Here is a 25,813-nt window from a genome sequence, read left to right as displayed (position 1 = left end):
TATATTCAGACACTTGCAGATATCAAGTACCCTGTGGGCACTAAATAACCATACAGTAATTTTACTGATAATATTTTATGTACAGTAAGAAATTAATTTTAATGTGTGCTAATATTTTTCATGTTAAGTAAATTATTGCATATTACCCATCCCATTCACATCACAGATATTAATACATTGACAATATGCTTACCCAGAATAAATGGGTAGCTTCAGTATTAATAATAATATAAGTCTAACATTTCTGCAGCAAAGGTCCCTAAAAACCTACCATGTACTATATATGAAGTGGCAAGCTGACATTCCTACAGCATTATGTTATGTTCTTAATGTGTTCACTTTATTTTCTACACACGCAGACCAATACACATCCTACCACAAAAACAAAGCTTCCCTGCCTGGAGCTTCTCAGCAGATCAACATCACTGGTTAAGACAAAATGCAAAACCAGCATGTAGCAGCATCTTTTCTGGATGTTTTGCAACTTTAGCTGATAAATGGACTGAAAACATATAATGTTCTGAGTGAAGGTCAACATGAGTCACTGCTGTATCAGCCTCACTGCATCACTGAATCTTCTGGATCAATGGACTCAACATCTGTTGTTGCATCAATATAACATCTACAACAAAGCATCTGCAGTATGTGACTCAAATGAGCTCTTTCTTTGGCATTTAATTCCAGTGCTAGGATTTTTGAAATGCAAACACATTGTTTGAATGGCAAGCCATGTTTTACCAAAGAACCCAACCTTCCCTGACAAGTGATCTGCCACAACAACGGTGCCTTGGCTCGGCACATAAAAGCTATATTTGCATTTAAATGGGTCTTAACAAAAAAAAAGAAAAAACATGCTATTAGCATTCACCACCAGACACAAGGCCATGTTTCAGTCCCAATTGTACACAAATGATTCAGTCCATTTTTTGCTTTTGGAAAAAGAATATTTACTTTGATTTGAGATTTACAGATTTTATATTTTTGTAAAACAAACTAAACAAGATCAGTTCAACATCTATTCTTTGTAATTCAAATGGAAACAAGCTATTATGGATGCAAATTAATTCAAAGCAATTTATGCAAATCCCCAAACACTTTGGTGTGCAGGCGGGTAGAGATGGGTATCTGGTACAAATTCAGTTGTTGTTAGCTGCTATTTGATTATTCTAACACAATACAGTTATGTAGTAAAATTCTGTATTAAATTATTGCAGTAAAACACACACGAAAACTTTCTAATTTAGCTTGTCTTGATAAAAAATAATTATTTACAAAAAAAGTATCTTTTAAAATACATTGATATATGCTGTTAAAGCTGTTGAATGTGATCAGCAATACATATTCATAAATTTAATAAATGCAGCTCTATATGACAAAGCCGACTTTATAGTATCAGTTTCACAAATATGGTGTAAAGAGTTTTCGAGAGTAACTCACAGTGTAGTAAAACCTCCCTGTTCTCTCCAGTCATGTTGTAGTGCTGCTATCCTGTGAAACAGTGTGCTATGAGAGGACCAGATGCCGGGCGGAACACTAACAGCGAGCCTAATCCTCAGACATAGAGGCCGCCTGTTCTCTTCAATGCAGACCATGACCTTACAGCCTGTATAGCTGATTTCTAATTCAACTCTCTCTTGGGTTCTATGCTTAACATAGCAGGCAGTCCATTTCCAGCTCTCCTCTGAATAACCAAAACTCAACTTCTCTCATGACAGATCAATAGGTTCGATAACTCACCTAAAACAGCAAGGCATCCATTTCTCATCTGCCTAACTATTATGGGATGTGTAAAGTGAGAGTATTCACTATGTGATGTGCAGTTTAGTGTCAGATGTTAAATACTTGAAACAAACATATTAACTACCAGCTCTGGAAAGGTCTATTCTATCTTTGTGTTTCTGAGCTGTTTTAATGATGGCAGCTAGAACAGTATCAGTGGAATCTCCACTGATGATGGGGATTTTCTTTTTAGGCTTCTGTGAACCAGAGCATGTGAGTGGTGCAGAGCAGGGAGTGGGAGGATTTTAGAGGGAACGCGGCGCGTTTTTTTGTTTTTTTTTTAAAGGAGGAAATCTTGTTGTGGTATCGCTTACATCACAAGCATGCCCAAATCCACTCTAGAATGCATCTGTCTCTTGCACTAAAACTCAGCTGATGTGTTCCTAAAGCGGAGTCAAAAATGGAATTCCTAAAGTCCTTAATGAAATAAAAAATGAAAGGTCATATGTGTACTATTCCTGTCAATATAACAGATGATAATTTAGTAGAAGAAAAAGAATGTGGTGATAAAATTTCAGGCTACGGCCTAGTGCAGCTTTGAATAGCATTGGACCCAAGGAGTCAATATCCTCACCGCTCCACTCTGCGCATATGCTATGAGCCAGCAAATTAATATTGCAGTAAGTAAATTCAAAAGATCCAAAAGTACACAGACGCAAGATAATAAAACTGGTTATCATCAATCCATCATCATCTGTAAACTTTTATTTTATTCATTTATTTCTAAGAAATTAATGGTTTTGTATATAAATACCAAGAGATAGTGAAGAGCACCATCACACATCATACTCACATTTCATTGTAATGTTGCTGTCATTTGGAACTGCTATATATAACTCTCACCACTGCTGCCTTCAACTCCTTGTTTTTTTTTGTATTTTGGGTGACAGGTGTCTTTACCAGTAGCTCTCCACATTAAGATCATGTTTTGGAACATTTATGACTAAAAGCATACAGGTTACATACAGTTGCTTTAAAGTTCTCCAATTATGCATTTATTAGGCTAAAAAATATTGGACCTGGATGTCCCAAGAATGTGTCTGTAAATTTTCATGTCGACAGACTGGAGATCGCCTCCACTGGCCTGTCTGAAAATGTGCCTTTTAAGCCCTCTGTCAGACCAAGCTGTTTTCAGGGTGTGTCGCTTAGTATGCAAACGAGATGTCCTCACACCTCTTCGCGGAGGCGCAAAGGCTGACTTAGCAGAGTTCGTGTTACAGCATCTCTGTTGTCGCCTTGGTAATGAGGAGGCGGCTCAAATACACAGTCAAACCAGGCTGGAGTCTGACCTAGAAGCTCACGGATTACATGAAGCGAGTATTCAGCACAAGCCTATCAATGAGATGTTCTGAAAGATGTTAATCAAATTTAGATTTTTTATCATTATTAATTTACAGATACACCTATCAGCTGGGAAAGGAAGGCAAGTAGAAACCAGAGGCCATGGCCCTGGCACTACAAGAGGTGGAAGCAGGCAGGCATAGTGTGAAGCAGGCAGCCAAGCAGTTTGGAGTCCCCAAAACCACCCTGAGTAGCCAAGTCAGTGGAAGGGTGTCCTCTGACTGTCTGGGGTCGGAGGGCAATTCTCTGAATTCTCAGAATTTCCTGGTAGAGTACTGTATGTATTCTGCCAGTCACAGGTTTCCACTGACAAAGCCTCAGGTCGTGGCCAACGCTCTGGCCATTTATAACCTCTGCCATCTAGAGGCTCAGAAGACGGCCATTGGCCAGACGTGGTGAATCAACTTTAGGGAGCAGCACCACCATCAGCTAACAGCCCGGGCCCCAGACGTCATTGACTATGGCATCCTGCACCAAGAGGGGGCTCTTTGAGGACTACTTCCAGCTCCTCACTGTCACCCAGGAGGAGCATGGGCTGAGAGAGAAGCCCCGTCAGATCAGCTGGCTCAGACGAGGAGGAAAGTCATTGTGCACCAAAAACAGCTACAGGCAGGCCCAAGGCACCAGGGACCACATCACCGTCCTGGCCTGTTTGCATGCAGCTGAGGAGGATATCCTCTCTTCCACCATTTACAAGGGGGGATATCCAGGCGGCTCCTATAACAAGGAAGGGGTCCCTAATGCCCTCTACTGGAAGTCACCAGCAAGGTACATTGACGGTGAGTTGTTCAGGAAGTGGTTTGTCAAGAACTTCCTGAAGTTTGCAGCCCAGGAGTTTCCGCTGCTTATGATGGACGGCCACTAGTCTCACATGGATCAAATTTTTCTGGTGTTACAGGAAATATGTCATCAATAAGGCACCCTTTTTTGGTTTCCAAAAAAGAATTTCATGGGTCCTGAAAGACTCTTAACAGAGGTTGAAGGATCGGAAGGTTGTGATGGCTAGGAACGGGAAGTGCGGCCTCTACCCTGCGAACATTGACTCGTCATGATTCATGCCATCTGGGCCACAGTGTGGGACCTCTCCACCTTAACCAAGCACATCAAGATCTTCCTGGGCCACGCGTGATGCTGGCCACCCACCTACAAATCCCCTTTCAAATGTTTCCCCACTCTCAAGCCCACCTGCCACTTCTTCCACCCCTCCTACTGCACCTCATTCTTCCCCACATCCCAATCCCTACCTCACCCATCCCCTGGTAGCATCTCTCCTCTCTGCTTTGTCTGTATTGTGGTTCATAATAACACAATTGGTAGTGGAACGTAACAGCTTGGCTCTTAGTAACTAGATTACATATTTTGAACTGGTAATATTGTCAATCAATGATGATTTTGAATTTCATTTAGCTTGCTTTCTGTAATAGAGGCATAATCATTTTGCAAAGCAACATCATACCGCCTCAGTCAGGATAAAAACACAGTTAGAGTTAAAATTTTAGATTTAAATTTAGAGTTTCATATGCTTGATACTGATGTATGCTTGATGCTCCTTGCTCAGATTTTTCAACTAAATTGTGCAAGTGTCAAAAAATATAACCTCAGAAGTATGCTTTAGCAGTTTGTTTGTTTTGCTAATTTATCTGGCTGTATTTATAACATACCATGACACTTACAGTATCTAAACCACACTAGGTCACAAAAGACAGCAGGATCAAGCCCCCTCACCTGGACTGTTTGCTGACTATAGACATTTATAGCTAAGAGGAACACAGCAGTAAGTGTGGTTTATTGTCTCACAATAATTTTTTTTAAACAAAAAAATAACATAACACATATCAGCTAAATCACAACAGACATTTTACAGAAATTGTGAAGTTTTTATTAACGTCAACAGTAGTTGCACTTGTGTGTTTTACACTATTTTGTGCCCCAACCTAAGCTGGTCCTCAAGGACCCCCTGCCCTGCTTGTTTTCCCTACCTAACTGCCCTGCCCACAGATGACTACCTCACTACAGGTGGAGACTAAAATAGTTAGTGACACACCTTTTATATATCTTTACATGAAATAAAATAAAAATCTATTTAACAATATACAATATTTTTTGTTTTTTCATGTTTCCCATGAGTCCTGTGGTGCTGGTCTCTCCCTTGATATAGAAAATAAGCTGTTATTCCAGGTGGTGTAGTTTGTGTATTCACAGCAAGCAAGGCCATCCCACTGCACCAGGGCACTCAGGTGGCGATGACCTCTTGCTCGTCTGGTTGCTCATGCTGCACACAGGTCCTCTGGTGACATATACATCTTTCAGGATCCTTTTGTTATTCAGCATCTTGTTCACCATGACAAGGAGAAAAAAATTGTATTAGTAATAACAGTGTTTGTGCAACTCTGTTAAACACCATTAATTGAATTAATACCTGTAACTGCCATATATACACTGCTGTACTCTTTCAGGTAAATGTGATGTCCTGTACGCTGGAGTTGTTTTCTCCAAACGTACAGAAACAATCAGTGCAAGAAACTCATATATTTTCAGATTGAACACAGAAATACAGTTATTACAGAATATTTGTAACAATCAGCAGCTGAGAAGTAATTGCTGTTTGGAAAGAAACACTAGAGGAAGCTGCAGAAGGACAACAGGACAGATACACACAGTAATTCATTCTGTCACTACAGCTTCACGGTGTGAAACTAACTTAGTGCTGAAGTAAAAACAAAAGTTTGATAGAAAACTGCGACAGTGATTCTGTCCTTTTTTTGGAGTAACTTCAGTCTTATTAGTAACACAGGGTTGCTGTGCTTTCCCCAGAGTACCATCAGGTGTGGATCACAGCTGATCTGCTCCACATTATAACATTTTACATAAACATGATACTTTGACACCAACCTACTAATCCCATACATGTAGCTTTAAATGTTAACACGACTTTTCCTTTAGATTCTGACTGACCGCTGTGTAATTAGCCTGAAAATTTCTCCTGCTTCAAGACTAAAAGAAGCTAACGTTAGCCACGTTAGCCATTTAGCGTTACAGATTACATTCAGCAGGATAACCCAGCACACTAACAAGATAAAACACTTTCAAATGGTAACACTACTTACGTCTTCAAACTTTGAATGAAACCCAGGGTTAGGTAGCAGTCAGAATAAGTCCATCTTTGAGCATCAGTCTTTAAGTGAATCCAGTAGCCACAGTTGGAACTGCGGCGGGCCTCGCTGACTCGCCGTTCACAGTGAGCCAAACAATGACTGCAAGATTCTATGGGCAGTGTTTGAACAGAGCCTTAGGTGGGACTGTGTGACATCAGACCCTAATCTACGTCGACATGGGGGACAATTCTGAATGGACCATTCGGGTCGGACTAAATAGGAAAATCTATGACTCTAGGGTGCATCTACATGCACCCTAGAGTCAAAAATCTAGTGAAATGTACAAAAAGTGAATTTTGTATAATAGGGGACCTTAAAACATGCATACTATCAACATTTCTCAGTTACACACATGTATATACAGTATGTATAGCAATTATGTAGATTTGGAAATTTGGTTTATGGCTCATCCCTGCCTCTCACTCAACAGCAACTGGGAAAGGCTCCTGCACTCCTGCAACCTGTAAGAGAACAAGCAGTTAAAAAATCTACCACTTATGGCTGAAACCTTCTTTAATGCTAAAGTCACATTTAAACACATTTTTTGTGCAGTAGGTAAATATCTGAAGCTGGTGACATGTAATTCCATGTATAGACCAGTAAGTTATATAACAGGATAAATTCTGTTTTCTAAAAAATGTAATCATGTAATTACACTTTAACAGTGGAAGTATCTGTTAAGCCTTTGGCATTAACTGTTAATCCATAGGCTTTTTCAGAAAATACAATAACAAAATCCCAATCTGGTGAGTATTTCTGTCAGATGGGTCACATGTATTGTGATGAGATGAATTCTGCTCTTCACCATAGACAGGGGCTGGGTTATGGTATTGCTATTTTTATTGCATTGTTATTTTTATTGCAATCTCTCCTCTTCTCTCTCTTTCCCTCTCCCTCTCTCTTTTCCCTCTTCCTGTCTCTCTGTCGAGCTACACGTCATTCGACCCTTTGCCCTCTGGACCTGTCTGACTCATCCTGACGCCCAACTTCTGGCTGGAGATCTCGTCGCCTGGATCTACCGTTTGCCCTATGGGATGCATTTGGAGACTGGATTGGTCACTAGCTACTATGATGTCGGTCCTGGCCTCGGCGGACGTCGGAAGCTGTTTCTTGGAGGTCTCGACTCAACGCTCGATAGTCAAGGAATGGAACAAGTCTGCCTGCAATAACTAACTGGACTAACTTAAACTAACTGTTAAAAGACATTAACTGTTATACTGGACTGCTGCCTACACAGCATGTAATCACCCATATGAGGATGGGTTCCCTGTTGAGTCTGGTTCCTCTCAAGGTTTCTTCCTGTTGCCTTCTCAGGGAGTTTTTCCTTGCCACTGTCGCCCTCGGCTTGCTCATCAGGGACAATCTGATTACTATGATTCTTACACATTCACTGTTCATGTACTGTTCTTTGGTTGTGTAAAGCTGCTTTGTGACCATGTCAATTGTAAAAAGCGCTCTACAAATAAAATTGAATTGAATTGAATTTTATTTTTTTATATTAAGTTAGTAATATAGTAATATTGATGATTTTGTAAGATTTAGACATTTAAAATACATTTATATATTATATACATTAATAGGATAAAAAGAAGATTGAGGAGCACACAAACAGAAGCCACATTAAATAAAAAAAAATGCTACTCATACAAGACTTGACATGTGCAACACAAAGTTATTCTCTGTAGGTCATAAAATATGTTTGGTCCCACATAGAGATATGGAGTGTTTCTCTAGATTGAGCCTCAACACTTAGGTGCCATCTATTCAAAAATGTTAGCATACACTTTGTCAACATTTAACAACATATTGTAGGAATGGGGAAATATCTTTAAGAAAGACGTTCTCTATCCAAATTCAGTAGCATCACTAAAGCATCAGTGAACCTGTTAATAATGTTTTATTTTTAAAGTATGTCAATTTTCTCTAGTTACATCTTTTCTTTTGACTGTTAAGTGCATGACAGTGACTGCTTAAAAGCCACCCTCACCCTTTTGGGTTTCCTAGGCAACCCTGCAGTGGATAAGAGGAAATTTGCATCCTCTTTGACACATGTTACACATGCAACTTCAGTGCTAGCGTCTTCATTGCTAGCTGTAATGTATAGAAAACCCCTCTTCCACAAAGCATTTTACAGTAAATGCACATACATACAGTAGCGTCACAATGCTGCACTGCTTTCTTCATGCTTACATAAGAGGTGGGTGGAGTGGGCTGAGACTCACAGTAATGGCTCCTGTGTAGCTGTGATTCTCTGGGGAGTGACAATTCCAGCTGCATCCCCTCCCTAAAGCTAGCCCTCCTCCACAGTGACTAAGGTGCCAGCTAATCCTTCTATCTCCCAGCATACACAGGCTACCAGCAACTGGTATTACATCAATGCTTGCTGCTCTAGCTTTCACCTCCCTCAAAGAATTAGCATTCTATAGACAGATTGGAGGTTCTAAAATGTAAAGAATTCAAACACAAACACAGTTTTGTACAATTCCACAATTTCGTCAAGAACTCAACTCTTACTCTTTGACAACAGATGTGAGAGGTAGGACACCTCTGTTTCTGAACAAAATGATCAGTATATTACAAGCAAACTATTTTAAACATCAGCTGTGACTGGTTATGACATTTTAGATCTGAAAGGAAGGACAGTACCTGGTAACTTGTGTCAGATTTGATCAATAATGACAGGAATCTTCACCATTTTTCTGGCTTAAAGAGGAGTTTGCAGTTAATGGTTAATTGGCTTAAGATTTGTTGTCTAATAATTGCAGAAAATAGGGTGGTCTTGGACACATAAGGAAAGTGGTGGTTGTGTTCCACCTTTTACCCTATGTGCTCCATCTCTTACTAATCTATGCAACCTTTATTTCACACACCACTGCAATAACAGTTTCACTGAAATGACCTATGATTTCACATTCTTGTTGATTACCTGAAAGAGCAGCAGTACTTCTAATGGAGACAAAAATATGAGGAAATCAAGGAAGAATCTGAATTTAGCCGAGGAAAAGTGCAGACTGGGTGGGGAACTCTACTTAAGTTTAACTCCAATATAAGGGAAGAGTGAGAAGAGGATTAAAAACTTTTGCATTCATCTTATTAATTGTAGTGTAAAAATATCGTATCAGTTTCACTGAAAAGAGGATCTGTACAGACCTTTCTTAACTGCATGTCCTCTGAAGGGTCATAGGATGCTGGAGCCTATCCCAGGTGTCATTGGGCAAGTAGCGGGGTACACCCTGGACAGGTCGCATGTCCATCACAGGGCAGACATACAGGCAGACAACCATTCACATTCATACCTATGGGCAGTTTAACACACTAGCACACACACACTCAAACACTGATGGCAAAGCTGCCATGCAGCTAACACAACTCTTCAACATGTGACAGAAGGAGCCGGAATTCAAACCACCAATCCTACTCTACCTCCTGAGCTGCAGCTGCCTAATCATAACATATATGTCTTTGACGGTGAAAGGGAGCCGGAGTACCCAGAGAGAACCCACACACTTGTGTGTGTGAAGAGTAAGGATACCCCAGTACTAGTATTGGATATCAAAAGTAGTGGAAAATAAATCTAAGTCAATTTAATCAAGTAGTTTCATTCCAGCTGATAAATAAATGTTATTTTTTTTAATCTTCTGCATTATTATAGATGAACTAACAACGACAAAGAACACTACATAGAGAAGAGACTGTATTTTACTTGAGACAACAAACATATATACTACCAAAAAAAATCTGGGAGAGATTATTAGCATATTCGTCTTGCTGCAAGCTTGTATGATACCATGCAACGCTATCACTCTTAATTGTAGCATTTGGCTGTGAAAATCACTGATCTGAGACTGCAAAGCTAAACTGTCTGAATTACATGTTTAGTCAAAAGCCCTTCTTATAAGCCTTTCTGAAAACAGAACTAGCATCTTAAAGACTTAGTATTGAGTGTCATTTTTAATAACAAATTTACATTTAGGCCAAGAAGTATCTGGACAGTGATTTTGCCTTTATACACCACCACAGTGGATTTGAAAAAACAATCAATGTATGATTGAAGTGTGGATCTTCCGGCTTATTTGGAAAAGGTGTACAAAAAATGGCATTATTTAGGAATTGTGGTCATTTTAAGCAGAATGCCTCCATTTTTAGGGGCTCAATAATATTTGGACAATTGACTGACAAGAAGTTCCCTTCTTACTTTCAAGCCAAATTAAGCAGATTAATGGTCTGGAGTTCATATCAGGTATTGAGTTGACATTTGAAAGTTGTTTAACTGTCAAATGATACAACTAGGAAGTGCAACAAGATCTCAATGCAAGTAATGGAGGCTATCATTAGGCTGAAAGGAGAACATAAATCTATAAGAGACATAGCAAAACCTTAGGTGCGGCTGCAGAAACCTTTTCTTGAAGAAGAAAAAGCAGAATAGAAGCCTGTAGATCATAGGCATATCATTGTCAAAATCTACATTGAAGAGACACCTTCATGAATATAAAAGGTCTATAACAATATGAAAAAAACAAGATTAACTTTTACCAGAATGGTGAGAAATCTATAGTGAAGGAAAGGATCAGCTCATGATCTAAAGCAGTGGTATCCAATCCTGGTCCTCGAGGGTCACTATCCTGCTAGTTTTCCTACTATCACTGCCGACTACTTGGCTCAGGCTGGAAGTACAGGACTGGTTGCAAAATAAGCAAGACAGTGGCCCTCGGGGACCAGGATTGGACACCCCTGATCTAAAGTATAGCCACATAATGTGTCAAAAATGGTGAAGGCAGTAGCATGGGCTGCCAATGGAACAGGCTTACTGGTGTTTACTGATGATGTGACTGCTGACAAAAGTAGAAAGATAAATTGATAAATTAATCTGGCGTATAGGGCTATACTCGCTGCTTACATTCAGCCAAATGCTAAACTGGTAGGATGTCGCTTCACAGTGCAGACGACTAATGACCCTTAATATACTGCAAAAGCAACTGAAGACTTTTTGAAGACAAAGAAATTGAATATTTTTCAATGGTCAAGTCAGTCATCTGATCTTAACCCAATAGAGCAGCTTTTACTGCAGACATGGCTGAGGGCAGAAAGACCCATAAACAAGCAGCATCTGAAGTTGGAACTGAAGGTCAGGCAAAGCATCTCCAGGCAGAAAACTCAGCATGCCCATGGGCTCCAGACTTCAGGCAGTCATTGACTACAAACTTTAAATTTTTACTTTAATTCATAAATAAAAATAATAGTTATATTTACAGTTATGTCACTTATCTCCAAAATATTATTGAGCCCCCGACAGTATTAATATTTTCAAAGGAAATTTTGAGTATTTGTTGATGAAGGTTTATTTAGTGCAAAAAAACATAAATTATGACACCCCCACCATGATGAATAAAGAAAAAACAAAATAAAATGTTTTTGGTAGAAAATCCCAATCATGGTCTCCATTTGAAAGCACTAAAGCTTTTTTTTTTTTTTAAATCATTTACATCTGAACATTTAAATCCTCTATGTGCCTATGCATCTTGCGTCTCTCAGGTCCAGTTTTGCAAACCCACAAAACTCTGCACTGCATGTGTCCATCTTATACCTGTAGTTTATGATAGTTTGAGTTAAACACATCCACCAAATTACCAAAATATTACAACTAGCTGGTGGTTTTAATGTTAAAAGTCAGCTTGGGCTCTCTAACAAATCTCCAGCTACTCAGCATCAACATATACAAACATGAGACCCAGGATCAAGTCCAGATTTCCATTCCAGGTTGGGTCTAAGAATAATTTCTTTACCCGTTGTAAATTATTAAAGCCTCACAAAGTTTGTGATGGCATTGTGAAAGGTAACCCATGATTAAAAACACAGACTAAAACAAAAACTGACTTTCACTGACTAAACTACTAAATTTCTTTATGCCTCAAAATCCCTGGTATTGTGCCAGTACAATATTAGAAAGACTGTCTATCAGTAATCAGGTATGATGACTGAGTTTAATTTCACACAGCATAATTAATATTGGTAAAATACAGTTACAGTATCTTTAACATTACTGTTCCATGTACTCCATCCTGAATTGATCAAAATCCTAGCCTTGAACTGTAAGAAGAAACCAGAGCACCTGCAAAAAGCCTCATGCAGGCACAGCCAATAAAAACTTCACACAGACATATTACTTGCACACATATGCTAATGAACTATGCGGTGCTGATAAAAACAGCTATCACTTGCTAGGGAATAGTTCTCATCATCATAGCAACCAAATGAGATTTAGCATTAGGAGATTACAGTAATTGATAAATCATAACCCACAGTTTTGTGTTAATTCCATGCCTGCAAGTCTAAAAATAGCAACATTTGGCTGTTATGTGTGTGTGGCTGCAGTTTCTTGTGAGGTCAGCCACAAGGTTGCGGTAAAGCACAGTCTTGCTAAGTGTGCGAGTATATTAATGACCTCACAAATGTGGGAGGAATAACTTAGCTGACAGTGGGCTATAATAAAGTACTGAGATCTACATCAATTGTCGCTATGGCGATCATGCGGTGTACAAGATGAACATCTAGTATTACATAACAAAGACAATTTGCATAATACAACTTAGTGTATTATGATCACAGATAAAAACATTGCCCTGCAATGTCGTGATTAAAAGCTTTTCTAAACAGTTCACTGTGGATTCATCACCACTCCAAGCTAATACAGACAAGGTAGACAAACAGTCTAGATCTCAGGCATTGCTCTGAGAAATTTGGTCGGTTTTTTGGGCACCGTTCACTAAAGCAGGACAATGACACCGGAGATAAAAAGTAAATCCAGTCCTCTGGCTCCATCTACTGGGGCTCCAACTCTACCTCAACATAGTTTACTTATTCTACACTTGTTTTTTATATCTTATTCAACTTAGGGCTTAGTGTCTGCTGCTACTACTAAAATGAAGTTGTATAACACACAAGTGGAACAACACTTGCAGACTGAAATAAACAGAGAGATATGGTTTAGAGTGCTGGTACAGGCAGGAATCTTTGACATTTTAATAACCTTCTTCATAATTTACATGCTACTTGTTCCTGCAGCTACCATTTTCCTCATACAGCAATCACCATTGACAATTGTAATAAACTTTTCGAAGGAAAATCAAACAAAGAAACTCAGCTTCTGAAGATAAGCAACGTTAAACATTTAAACCCTAAAAGTACAAATACTATACTGTCTGTGTTTTATTTTTCAACTGTTCCACCACAATGGTTTTAAACAAATAGATACTGGGATTTAAAGGGTGTAACGCACAATATAGTTTTAAACACAGGCCTATTTTAAAATATGTGATTCACTTACAGAATCATCACAGCTGTGCTAGCGGCATCACACTAAATGTTGTGTTGGTCATGATTAAGAATATTTACTGTTACTAATATGTAATTAGAGATACGTTTTTCTGCTCATTTTAATGACAGATGTGCATTGTAAGATTAGGCAAAAATACAGTTTAAATTAAATTAATTGTTTAAACTATAACTTTGTTCATTTGTGTGTATGTGGACAGTATTTTTCTCAAGCATTTCAACGCAAAAGTTTCTTAAACATACATATTTGTTGGTATGTGTATAGATGTACATGTCTGGGACAGTATAAATCTGTCAAATCAACAACTGTTAAAAACCTTACAAAACTTTCTACTTGAGCAAAGCCATCCTCACTCAGATTCAACGTATGCTCAACTTATACACACCAGACCTAGTCACACGTGCAAAACATCAGACTGCTAGTAAATTATATTAAAGGGTGATGATTTTCATATCCCATGTTAAGTGTAGCTACAACAGAATAATGACAACATAATTCAGTATTTACAGACAGTCCAAAAAGTGTAAAAAATAATGGTAATTTATGTGTAGTAAGTATTCTTCTATTAAGTATTCCCACAGAATGAGGGAAATGCAGACATCTTAATAGTTTGACCTGCCGATACAATTTTGGCAGATTGTGATTTACTTTCTTTCTAAGAACGATCATTGACAGTATACAGTACACCAGCATTTTTGTAACTTCTATATAATGAAGAATTGAATTCTAATTTTAAACAAAATAGACTATTAAATAACCTTTGCATTTTCCATCTTTCTCTCACGCTCATTTAAAAAACTCCTAAAGTGAAAGTGCTCTAGGTTATTGGGCAAATCTCCTAGTAAAGAGTAGGTGTAGTATTTGTACTTTTTCAGATGTAAATAGGTGCAACAGGTAACGACAGATAAGAAACGACAACGAGGCACCAAATGTTTTCATTGTCATTGGTCATCTAATTTTGGCCTTATAGGTCAAAGTATAAGCTTTCTATCTTCTTCACTTACAATAAACAATTGCCATGCCGAAGACATGTTGTGTGTATATCTGTGACAGTACCATCTGTGTAATTGTGTGCGCAACAGAGCATGCGAGCAAGCAGAGTTCGGAGAGAGCTGCTTTTTAAAAAAAGGAGGGTGCCGGTTCAACAAGCCTTAAACATGGCTAAGCCCAACCCAGAATGACAGCTTTGAACTAGGGAGATGAGATGGCCTACAGACAGCACCAGAAATTCTCACTGCTCCTCTGTGCTCTGGTGCACAACATAAACCAACATGCTTGTAAATACAATCTGACTGTAGAAAAATAAAATACAGGTGGCTTGCAGCAGGTCAAACTGTATTTCACTGAACCTGATGGATTCATTTATCTTCTCTGTCATATTAGTTTGTGTGACACCCAAGCTAAAGATGACGTGCAATGATTGTACTTTTTTTAGATGTAGACAGGTGCAACAGGTAATAGAAACAGCTAATAAGACATGGTTATTTGTCTAGACTGCAAATGTCATAAAGATTGATAGATTTGTATATATGGGGAAAAGTGGACAATATCATGGTGAATGGTTAATGCATAGTTGAACTGAAATACACAGTTGGTTTCATTTGAGAAAAATGCAGAGTAGATCACAAGCTAATAATACATGGTTATTTGTCTAGACTGCAACAAGACATTGCGTCATAAATAATGATCAGAATCTGTTTATTGCCAGGTACAGTAAAGGTCTGATGGATTTATATACGCGGAGGAAAAAAGGCATATATGAATGGTTAATGCATAGCTGAACTGAACTATACAGTTCCATTTCATTTGAGGAAAATGCAGAGCAGAACAAAAACACCACATACTGCACATCAGTTACTTGTCACTTTGCTTTGGAAAAACCATTGTCCTTGCAGGTTTTCAGCATACATTACCGTTACCTAATTGTCTTGCATAATGCTTAAACAGATCACCTTCTAAACAACTCATTATTAACTGATGAATAAAGGGAGTTTATCTTTTGGGTTCATATTCAATTTATACATCTAATATCGCCTTCCTGTGACAGGCTTGTTTTGCTTTCACATCACTAAGAAACCAAACTACAGTGTGGCTAGAGATGCATCATGATCACATAAAAACGCCACAAATATTGTGTTCAGGTGTGATAGCAACTTTACATTCAAAGAATGTCACATGGTTTCAAAAAAACAGTACAAAAAGACAACAGAATTCAAGCATACAAGAACTAGTGATGAACAACCTTAACCCAACACTGTAGCACAGTTTTTGAGAAAATGAATGTCATATAAAAGAGAACTGACCAGCCTTGTCCATCACACATTGACAGGGTCATAAAAAATGGAGGGTGGCAATTCGGCAGACCCTAGATTTGACATAAGGACCCTATGAATCCCAACTTATCTTGTAATTCATACAGTGAACACTACACGGCTAATGTAGTTAACATTAGCTACTCTCAGACTCTGGAGAAGGAGAAATTTTTAGGCTAATTACACATTGGGACAGTTAGAATATCCTAGAGACACTTTGTGAAAACAATTTTTATAGCAATAGTGGACCATTTTTCAGACACCATTTTAACATGCAGGTCAGCTGTGTCTGCTGTTACCACAGAATCTGTGTGGTCCTATTGCTGTCTTTGTAACACATAGCACGTCAATTATGATTCACAAATTAAACACATACATCTGCAAAGAGGTGGGAAGAAGCGCCATTGTATTTATTGTATTCAATACTGATCCTTCCATTTATGTCTACATCAACCCTGACACTGGTCTGTCATATTGGCTCTGAACATCTGTAAAGGTAACTATTATAAAACTTCCAGTTTACTAAAATGCAATACAAAAAATTCTACCCACTGTAAATCAGGTTGCATACAAAAATAATCACAATTAACATCTCTTTAAGCCAGCTTTACAGCACAGCTTTTCAAACATATGCCGCATTATGAGGTCAACCTACTGCTAAACATTTAGTGGCAAAATATGCAGTGTCAATTTATTGCTCATGCTAAAGAACAGACAAAATACTGTATACAAATTGCAAAGAAATAAGAAATAATGTCGATCGGTGGCAGTAGGTGTCAACAGATAAGTGATATTATTCACACTGTCTAATTGTCTTAACCAAAATTAACTGCTGACAAATTTTCACTTCCAGTTTAAGTTTTAAATTCTGTAAATACAGTCACTGCAGCCAAGTTAATAGCTCTACAATGTACCATGGTAAATGATGTCACAGTAAAAAACTAAATACACATACAGTCATTCATCATACATCCAGAAAGCATTCACAGTGCTTAACTTTTCCACATTTTGTTATGTTACAGCCTTATTCGAAAATGAATTAAATCCATTACATGTAGTCTTTTTCATTTTTTATTTTTAATACATTTCCAAATATTCTTTGTAGAATTTTGAGGAAAATCATTAATTTAATCAATTTTGGAATAAGGCTGTAACATAAAGTGTGGAAAACATGAGACAAGAACTGTGAATACTTTCTGGATGCACTGTAAATGCAAAGTATCCATTCAAAGCAACATAATTTATATGTTTTTTTTTTGCATTTTAATATTACTACCAAACAAGCTGAATTATAAAGTATTTGTTGTCTCTTTGCATCATTTCCACTAAATTAATAATGTTTCATTTCAATAAAATTGTCTAATAATGTGGGACTAAAATATTACATACATTTGTCAAAATTAAGCTGCAACATAAGATAAGAAAACATAACCACCTACAATAACGTATTTTATCCTGATAGCACTCTGACAGAATGCAGGGCTCAACTACTACTAAAAACCTTTTTCTGTAATCAGGGAGCAGATCACTAAGTGCATGTAATGTGCACATGAGTGACAGAGGAGTAGTGAGCACAATGAATGGGTTAATCCACACAAAGTTCCATTTTGTACTGACAGGGTTTAGCCAGTATGCCCACGCCACTGGCCAGATTAGACAGCACCTAATGCTTTGTAAGATGATTACATCTATTTCAGGAGGCATTTATTCCATCCTAGAGATGTAACTGTGTTTGACAACATTCCATAGACCTAGTGTTCATCATCACTGCCGGAAACTGTGGGATGTTCTTGGTCATCTTTGTTGAGTGAGTAGTAGCAAAGGTCTAAATTAAAATCTAAGAAGGCATCAAAATCAAATTAGTCCAGTTATAGATAATTACATAATCGGAACTCAAATATTCAAACATTCAGTAACACCGCAATAATACATCACTGGTCTGATGGAAGGATGAAAATAGTTCATTTGGTGGCTCTTTTTTGGTCTATAACCAACAACAATATTTATTTGTTCTTAATATCTTGTGGTATCATGCCTGTTTTCCTTCTTTATTCTAAGCAGAATTATAATTGTAAACTATGAGCGTGTTACTGGACAACATCTGTTAGAGGATATTATGTAAATATTTATAATACAACAGAGAGAGTAGAGTAGACATCACAATAAAAGTGACACGATGGATATAAAAATATTTTACCAACTTCCACTGGCATAAATTACGATATTTTATCTAATAATTAATATATATTCATTTGTAAAGAACATATTTATACTCACCCTGATCTGAATTATAAATAAAGTAAAAAAAATAAAGTAGATGGCACTGTGAGAGAGACACAAACAGCAACAAAACGCAATGTGACTGAAGTCTTCCAACTTTGATTCAATGATGTTTAATGATTACCCTATTTGGTCATGGGTATGTATGAAAATGTCTGCAATTCCTGAATGGATTAATTAGCCTGAAATTTTATTCTGCCCCAGAGTCTGAGAGAAACTATCATTAGTCACATTAGCCTTGTAGCACCAAATGTAGATAAATTCAACAAGTTAACCCAGTAAACAAACAAGACAAAACACGTACAGGTTCAAACTTTGAATGAGACCTGGGTTTAGGTCACAGACAGTCAGACAGTCAGTCTATCTTCATTCCTAAAGTAAATCCAGCAGCCACCAACTGGTTGGAACTTCACACATGCACAAGCACACACATATACTCGCTTATTCACTTATTCACACAGTGAGAATTGCTCTGTCAAAAACAATTAAATCCCCAGTTTTTTCAGATCCTGAGAGGATGGGAGGAAGAAAAGACAACTATTAACCCAACTATCCAACAAGTGAGCTCTGTCTGTGCTTTGAAGAGGGTTGTTGTGGGTGGTGTTTGGACCAAGTGTGAAGAGCTTTTGGGATCATGAGATTTGACAAGACATCATTTCAAGCACAAATTTTAAATTGACCATTCCACAATACAGTAAAATGTAAAAAAAAAAAGGAGGTACTTGGTGTGTACCTCCTTTTTTTTACTTGGTGTGTGTCTCTACATGCTTTTGTGATAAACCCATAACTGCACTGACAGTGTAAAGTCTACATAATCCACTAAAAGCAACAGGTAGTGGACACTTTTCCAATTAATTTCTTTTTGAATGAATCATTACAGTAAATAAGAATGATTCAGTCATGCCTGCCTACCACTTCATTCCTCTTGTTCACTCTGCATTTGGTGTAAGGCCAAACAAAAAAAAAGCCTAGTATATAGACATGCATGGGATGTGTTGATGTTTATGTTTATCCCGAAAAAACATGGTGGCTCCCACTTCCAGGTATGTTAAAAGTGTGTCTTTATTCCAATTTGCCTGAACACAATCCTCACAAGGTTTTGTTAAATAGAGGCTTTGTAATTTCTAAAAACTGAAATGGCCTGATGTTACCATGGCAGCACAACTACTCTTTACGATCATCTGTCATCTGGGGCTCAACGGCCTCAAAATGGAGAAACAGCAATGTACATATTAATTACATCTAGCTTTATCAGTGATTGTTGTTGTTTGGTATCAGTATCTGTGAAAAATGTTGTAAATGTTGTTTCAGACAAGAACTGAACAGAAGACTGTCTAGAACAGATGATAAAAATTTGTATGGCCACAGGGCAGCTGGTCATCAGCTGCAGCTCTCATGCAGCATGTGTTTGATGCATTCAGGGACAGTACAAAGTGTAGCTCATCAATCTAAATGGCTGCACCTTATTTGTGAGTGCATTACAGAGCATTACAGTTTGCAGAGATATTACCGTAAACTGTAAATATGGTAGATAAAGGAGGACCAAGAATATTCAAGATTCAAAAAACTTTATTAATCCCAGAGGGGATTTGTTTTGCCTTGTTACAGTTACTCTCAAATCAGACAGAAAAAAGGGAACCACAGCTAGAAAGGGTCCACAACAACACAAATACAGATCAACATCAATACAGAAAACTCAGTATGTATACAGAATATGTAAGATGGATGAAAATAGGTCAATAATTATTGTTTAGGGTGGAATGACAACAGATATATCCCTTACAGATAGACGAGGAATCATGAAGCTTGATGGATGATCTCCTGTGGCGTTCTGTGGAGCACTTAATATTGATCAGTCTCTGTCTGAACATGCTCCTAGCCAGCGCACTGTCTAGGATTGAGAAGAGTTTGGAGGGTCCAGCTCCATCCCCAGAATGGAGCCACCCCTCCTGATCAGTTTGTTCAGCCGGTTAGTGTCTGCCTCCTTCATGTTGCGGCCCCAGCAGACCACAGCATAGAAGATGACACTGGTCACCACAGACTTAAAACATCCGCAACATGATGCTGCAGAAGTTGAAAGACCTGAGCCTCCTCAGAAAGTAGATCTGGCTCTGAGCCTTTTTGTACAGTGCTGATGAGTTCTTTGACTAGTCTAGTTTGTGGTCCAAGTAAACTCCCAGGTATTTGTACTCAGATACGACCTCCTGTAGAGAGATGGGTGACAAGACTCCTTTCCTGAAGTCCATCACTAGCTCCTTTGTTTTATTGATGTTATGTTGAAGATGGCTGAGTCAACACCAGTCCACAAAACTGTCCACCACTCCCTGGTACTCTGTGACATCTCCACCCTGAATAGATCCTAGACAACTGCAGAGTCATCAGAGAACTTCTGAAGATGGCAGGACTCTTGAGTTGTATCTGAGGTCTGAGGTGTACAGTGTGAAGAGAGATGGAGAGAGAACGATCCCCAGTGGAGCACCTGTGCTACAGACCACAGTGTCAGACACACAGTTCTACAGGCGAACATACTCAGGGCGGTTGATGAGGTAGTCCATGATCCACAAAATCAGGGGATTGTCAACCTGCATCTTTTTTTAATTTCTCTCTCAGCAGTGCAGGCCAGATGGTGTTAAATGCACCACAGATATCAAAAAATGTAATCCTCACTAAGCCCTTGGACTTGTCCAGAAGGGTGCAGGTGTGATGGAGCAGATGTATGATAGCATCATTCACTCCAAGTTGGGGTTGATAGACAAACTGGAGGGGGTCAAGTGAGGGTTTGATCAATGGTCGTATGGACTTCAGGACCAGTCTCTCAAAAGCCTTCATAATATGCGAGGTCAGGGCCACTGGTCTGTAGTCATTTAGAACACTGGGACATGGTGTCACAAGAACTAAGCACAACTTTTTCCACCCAAGAGAAACTCTCTCTAGATGCAGACTGAGCTTGATGGGTTGGAAAACACCACATAGCTGAGGAACACAGGCTTTCAGCTATGTGGTGGCTGAGTTGTGTGGTGGAGGGACTGAGGAGCCTGTAGAGAGGCTCATTCAGGATGGCTTTGATGTCTTGAGTGACCCAGGGCTTGTTGTTGTGAAAGCAGCAAAAAGTTTCAGTAGTGTAGTACGTGAGTGTCCACACAAAAATTAATGTAATCAGTGATGTCTGTCAGTCCATCAATGTTCTCACCATGAGGCTCACAGTCTTCCATTCTGTGTCTTCAAAGCATCCCTGCAGAAACATGTGTGCCCCCTCTGTCCACCTCTTTACGGTTTTAACAGTGGCAGGCTGTTTCTGAACCAAAGGTGTGTATTGTGGGAGGAGATATACCAGGTTGTGATCGGACTTTCCCAGAGGGGGGAGGGCAGTGGAGCTGTATGCTTTTAACATTAGCATACATCAGGTCCAGTGTTCTCTCCCCCCTGGTGCGACAGCTCACAAACTGGGTAAATGTAGGAAGTGTCTTAGTGAGGTCGGCGTGATTAAAGTCTCCAGAGATCACAAAGAAGGCATCAGGGTGTCTGGTCAGCAGAGTGACCATATGAATGACGGCAGTCGCAGCAGTGGTGTTAGCGGATGAAGGAACGTAAACAGAGATTAATATTCTCTGAATATTCTCTGGACAAATAATATGGACGTCCCACAGCCAGCAGTTCAATGTCAGACACACTCTTTCAGGGTTACCGGACCTGGATGGCACCACCTGATGCTAATGAGCACAGCAAGCCCCTCTCCTCTCCTCTTACCACTCACCACTTTGTACCCATGTCTCTTTGAAACACATCAAACTGCAATTGGCAAAGATGTTCTTCTTCTTCTTTCTCAACAGAGCTGTCAGTTCGTCCCCCTCATCGTCCAGTGATCTCACATTGCCCATAATCAAAGAGAGGAGATGCGACTTAGATATTCTTACCTTCTCTCTGCACATTGCTCTACTCTGTTCTTTATTTCCTCCTCGATGTTTTCTGCCACCTCTGTATCCCCTCTCTGTCCTTCTTCTGATCTCTTCGGGGATGTTTAAAGTCCCGGACAAAATTTGATCTTTTGCACTGGCTGTTCTCAGTAATAGAAAAGGAACCTCGACTAGCTTTAAAGGCACTTGACTTGGCACCCTATGAAACTACTTTAATTGTAGAATCCAAGATTTACTGACTATTTCTTGGTATTTTCATTTTGTTATTATTGCACATAGAAAAAGCATGACGTATATATAGTTCATAGATGCACCTGCACACCTGCTTGATGGCTGTGTAGGAGAGAGTAAGTCAGAGCCATGTTTTTGTTGACTGCTCTTTCTTTTGTCAATTTCATTAATTTCTTGCCGTTTAAATTGTTATCACTTTATTTATCTACACAGATCCACAAAGTGGATCTTTTGTTTTGATTAAAAGTCATAAAATGTTTTTGGAATGCCTTTTGTTCAGCATGTCTGACAAACAAGGCCTGAACACATCATCTCATCAACTTTTAGTTTCTCCATTTCTCTTGAAGCAACTACAGCAAATATACAAGAATACAAGAAAAAGTAAGAAACTACTAAAGCTGTAATATGGTTTTGTCTTTAACAATCACACTGCAAACACAATGTGACCCTGACTGAAAATATCTGTTGCTGGATGGACAGGTCATGTATCACTGACTCACCAAGAAGAGCTTCAAACAAGTTGCTTTTAAAAATACCCATCACTCTCTGGATGGCAGTTTTGAGCTGCTGCTCCTCTGGCTTTCTCAGCTTAGTGCAATACTCCTCCAAAAGCCCCAATGCTCGAGCTGTGTCTGAAGAGGAGAGGGCAGAAATCACAAACTCTTTTCACTGTTTCATCATAAAAGAACATACATTCACATTAATGTTTGGGACAAAGATTACATTTTTTATTGCATTTAGTCATTTGGCAGATGCTTTTATCAAAAGGGATTAACAAGGGAGGAATAAGGCAAGCAAAATATCTAAGCCAAAAAGTAAAACAGTGTTAAAGGAAGAAATGTTGTAGTTTCACAAAATGCAAGTGCAATTTTTCTATTTATTTATTTATTTTTAGGATTTTAAGATTTAAGTGCAGAGGCAGATCGTTTCACCATTGTGAACCTGCTGAGCTGAAGTGGTTAGCGTGGGATGGCTGATAATGTCTGCCTCACAATCGGTATTCCAGCTCATGTTCAATGGGTCTGAATTCACAGGTCTGTGCAACCCAGTCTAGTTCTTCCACACTAAACTGGGAACTAAAGCTTTGGACAACAAAATTTGAAGATGCACCACTACTCTAAACACAGGGTAACTGTAAAGTTGGTGATAAAGCAATTATCCACAACTATCCCAGTTAGTATATACAGAGTCTGATAAAAGCTGGAGGAGCAAGACTCCTGTGGCTCATACAGTAACTCACCCTTTTTTCTGATAGGCATGGCTGACTCCGTACAAACGACTCTTACTGAGGCTTTCACTCAATCTTCAGCGCAGCAGACAACAGGGAGAGTTTAAGTTTCTATCAAGAGTTTTGAGAAGAGTACTGGCTGTCAAAGTGGAGCCTAGGGGTCACCAAGGGCCCCTTGACTAGGAGTCCTGGGGTGCCTGTCAAGGAATCAAGGGAGTGAAGAAAAGGTTAGTTCCATTGGCTAGACTTGATAACAGTGAAACCGTGAAATAAAATACACAGTAACTGATGAAATGTGGTTATCTCTAGCAGCCTCTGATCAACTTTTGTTTACTGTGCATGGACAAAGGCTGTAAGTTTCTACAGTCTGGGTCAGTCTTCAAAGAACATGAGCTGGTCGAACAGCTGGCAGATTACAGAAGTGCGGTGTCATGACTGATTCTCTGCTGCTTCTCACAGACAGAGTGAGGGGGGGCATCAAGCCTCCATTCACAGTGAAGCAGTGCCGGCGAGCCGTCACAGCCCCGGCTCGCTCCTCTCTTCTCATCGTTTATCTTGACTGACAGACTACACCTAAAGTTTGTTTAACTGCCTACAAACCACCAAGCAGGGTGAAGGATGCACAACACGTCTGGTGGCAAATGAATGTTGAGTTTAAAAAGAAATGTCAGCGATACTCGCGTTTTCTTTTTACCGTTATTAGGAAAATGTCAGCAAAAGGTTAACATGTAACACTCACTTACTCACTGGGGTTAGAACTGTTGGTTCTGACTTATGGAAAGACGTGTGCGCAACGTTAGTTACCCCCCATGAGCCATAAGGTAATGACTATTCCTTGAAATGTACAACAGACAGACTGTTATGCTGCTTCTATGCAAACATTTAAACGCGGGTGTTGTCCATTATTAGCTAGCATCCTTGCTAAATCACCAGTCGGCTACGGTGCCAAATGAAATAATGCTTTCCTAGTAGAAAATACCTGCCTGCCAACTGTGGGAGAAAACGCATGGCTCTCAAAGGACTCCATGTATTTTCATATTCCGTAAAATGGTGACTGTGCATTCGGAGGAAATGCCCCTTGATAAAAAACAGCACTGTCCTCAAGCTCCAACATCTCTTTATTTTGTAACCTGGTACCCTACCGTAGGGTTAGCCATATGAACTGACAGCATCGCCAACAGTTTTAAGCGCCAGGAATAAGCTACCAACAATGAGCAAACGGACTTCCGTTTATGACTTTCAAAACAATACAAGTCATAACCCAAGCATGTTTTTACAGCTATAAAATACAATTGTAGCTCTAGCCAAACTATTAAAGCAATAATATTATATGTATTTGTATATTTGGTGATATGTATAGAACAGGTGCACTGTGCGTTAATTACTTTATTTCAATGGCTGACTAAGCAGTCAGCATAAAGGGAAGTGTCTTCGAAACAGTAGATCATCATAAAAATCTTAATCAAATGTACACTTTCTATGGGCTTGATAGTGCCAGGGAAAGTCTATTTATTCCTTTTAATCATCAATAGTTTAAACCCACCATTACACCACACATCATAAATACGACTGACCTATGAAAAAACTTCAATATCACGGTTTCATTTTTCCCGCACGGCAAGCTGTATACTTTTATTCTGAAGGGTAGTTCGCCTGACTTCAGGGTCAAATGCAGTGGACCTGACGCAGCTCTAACTTACCTTAGCAACGCAGAGGCTAGTCGCTGGTTAGCTAGCCCCAGTCCCGACTGACAGGACGTGAAAACCAATCATATGGCGTTATACACTGTCGCATCAGGGCGGCTCAGCCAATGGCAAAGGCTCAGACCTGTGAGAAGGTTGCTGCATTGACTGAACAGTAGGACGTTTCTAGTTTATTCTGAATACCCAGATTGCAATAACTGGGTATTGCAATCTAATTATTATTGTTATTATTATTAGTAGTAGTACTACTACTGCTAGTAGTTGAACGAATGAATGGGGAATTTCTATTGTTTTAGGTTAGATACTCTTACTTTACTGAGACTTCTCAGAAATGTAATTAAGTCTCAACTCTGTGATTGTATTGGTAAATGAAGGAAGGAAGGAATATTTGATTGAAGGTTTGTTATTTGTAGCCAAACAGAGGACTCTGGTGATCAAAGACTACATTTTCAAGGCACTTTATAGTGTAAGTTTCAACACCTTACAGGATAAAGCAATACAATTATATCAAATTATGCAGAAACCCTGGAGGTCCCT

The 25,813-nt window shown here is 39.0% G+C and overlaps 1 protein-coding gene across 10 annotated transcripts in view; it reads right to left on the bottom strand.

Moving 5' to 3' along the window:
• The window catches only part of dlg2 (discs, large homolog 2 (Drosophila)), a 148,598-nt gene extending 124,838 nt beyond the window's left edge, over window positions 1-23,760 (bottom strand). For all 10 annotated transcript variants that reach the window (XR_003299625.1, XM_026372246.1, XM_026372250.1 and 7 more), the window contains exons 1-2: window positions 23,586-23,760; window positions 22,846-22,977 (exon numbers count right to left, since the gene is read on the bottom strand). Coding sequence is in view for 9 of the 10 variants with exons in the window: in XM_026372246.1 (XP_026228031.1) it covers window positions 22,846-22,977; window positions 23,586-23,604 (151 nt within the window). In the remaining variant the exon portion in view is untranslated. The remainder of the gene's footprint in view (window positions 1-22,845; window positions 22,978-23,585) is intronic.
• Window positions 23,761-25,813: the final 2,053 nt, after the last annotated feature.

The sequence above is a fragment of the Anabas testudineus genome, chromosome 14, assembly GCF_900324465.2.
Source record: "Anabas testudineus chromosome 14, fAnaTes1.2, whole genome shotgun sequence".
In the NCBI taxonomy this organism is placed as follows: domain Eukaryota; kingdom Metazoa; phylum Chordata; class Actinopteri; order Anabantiformes; family Anabantidae; genus Anabas; species Anabas testudineus.
Note: the sequence above shows the minus strand (reverse complement) of the source record. Positions and strands in the feature narration are given on the sequence as shown.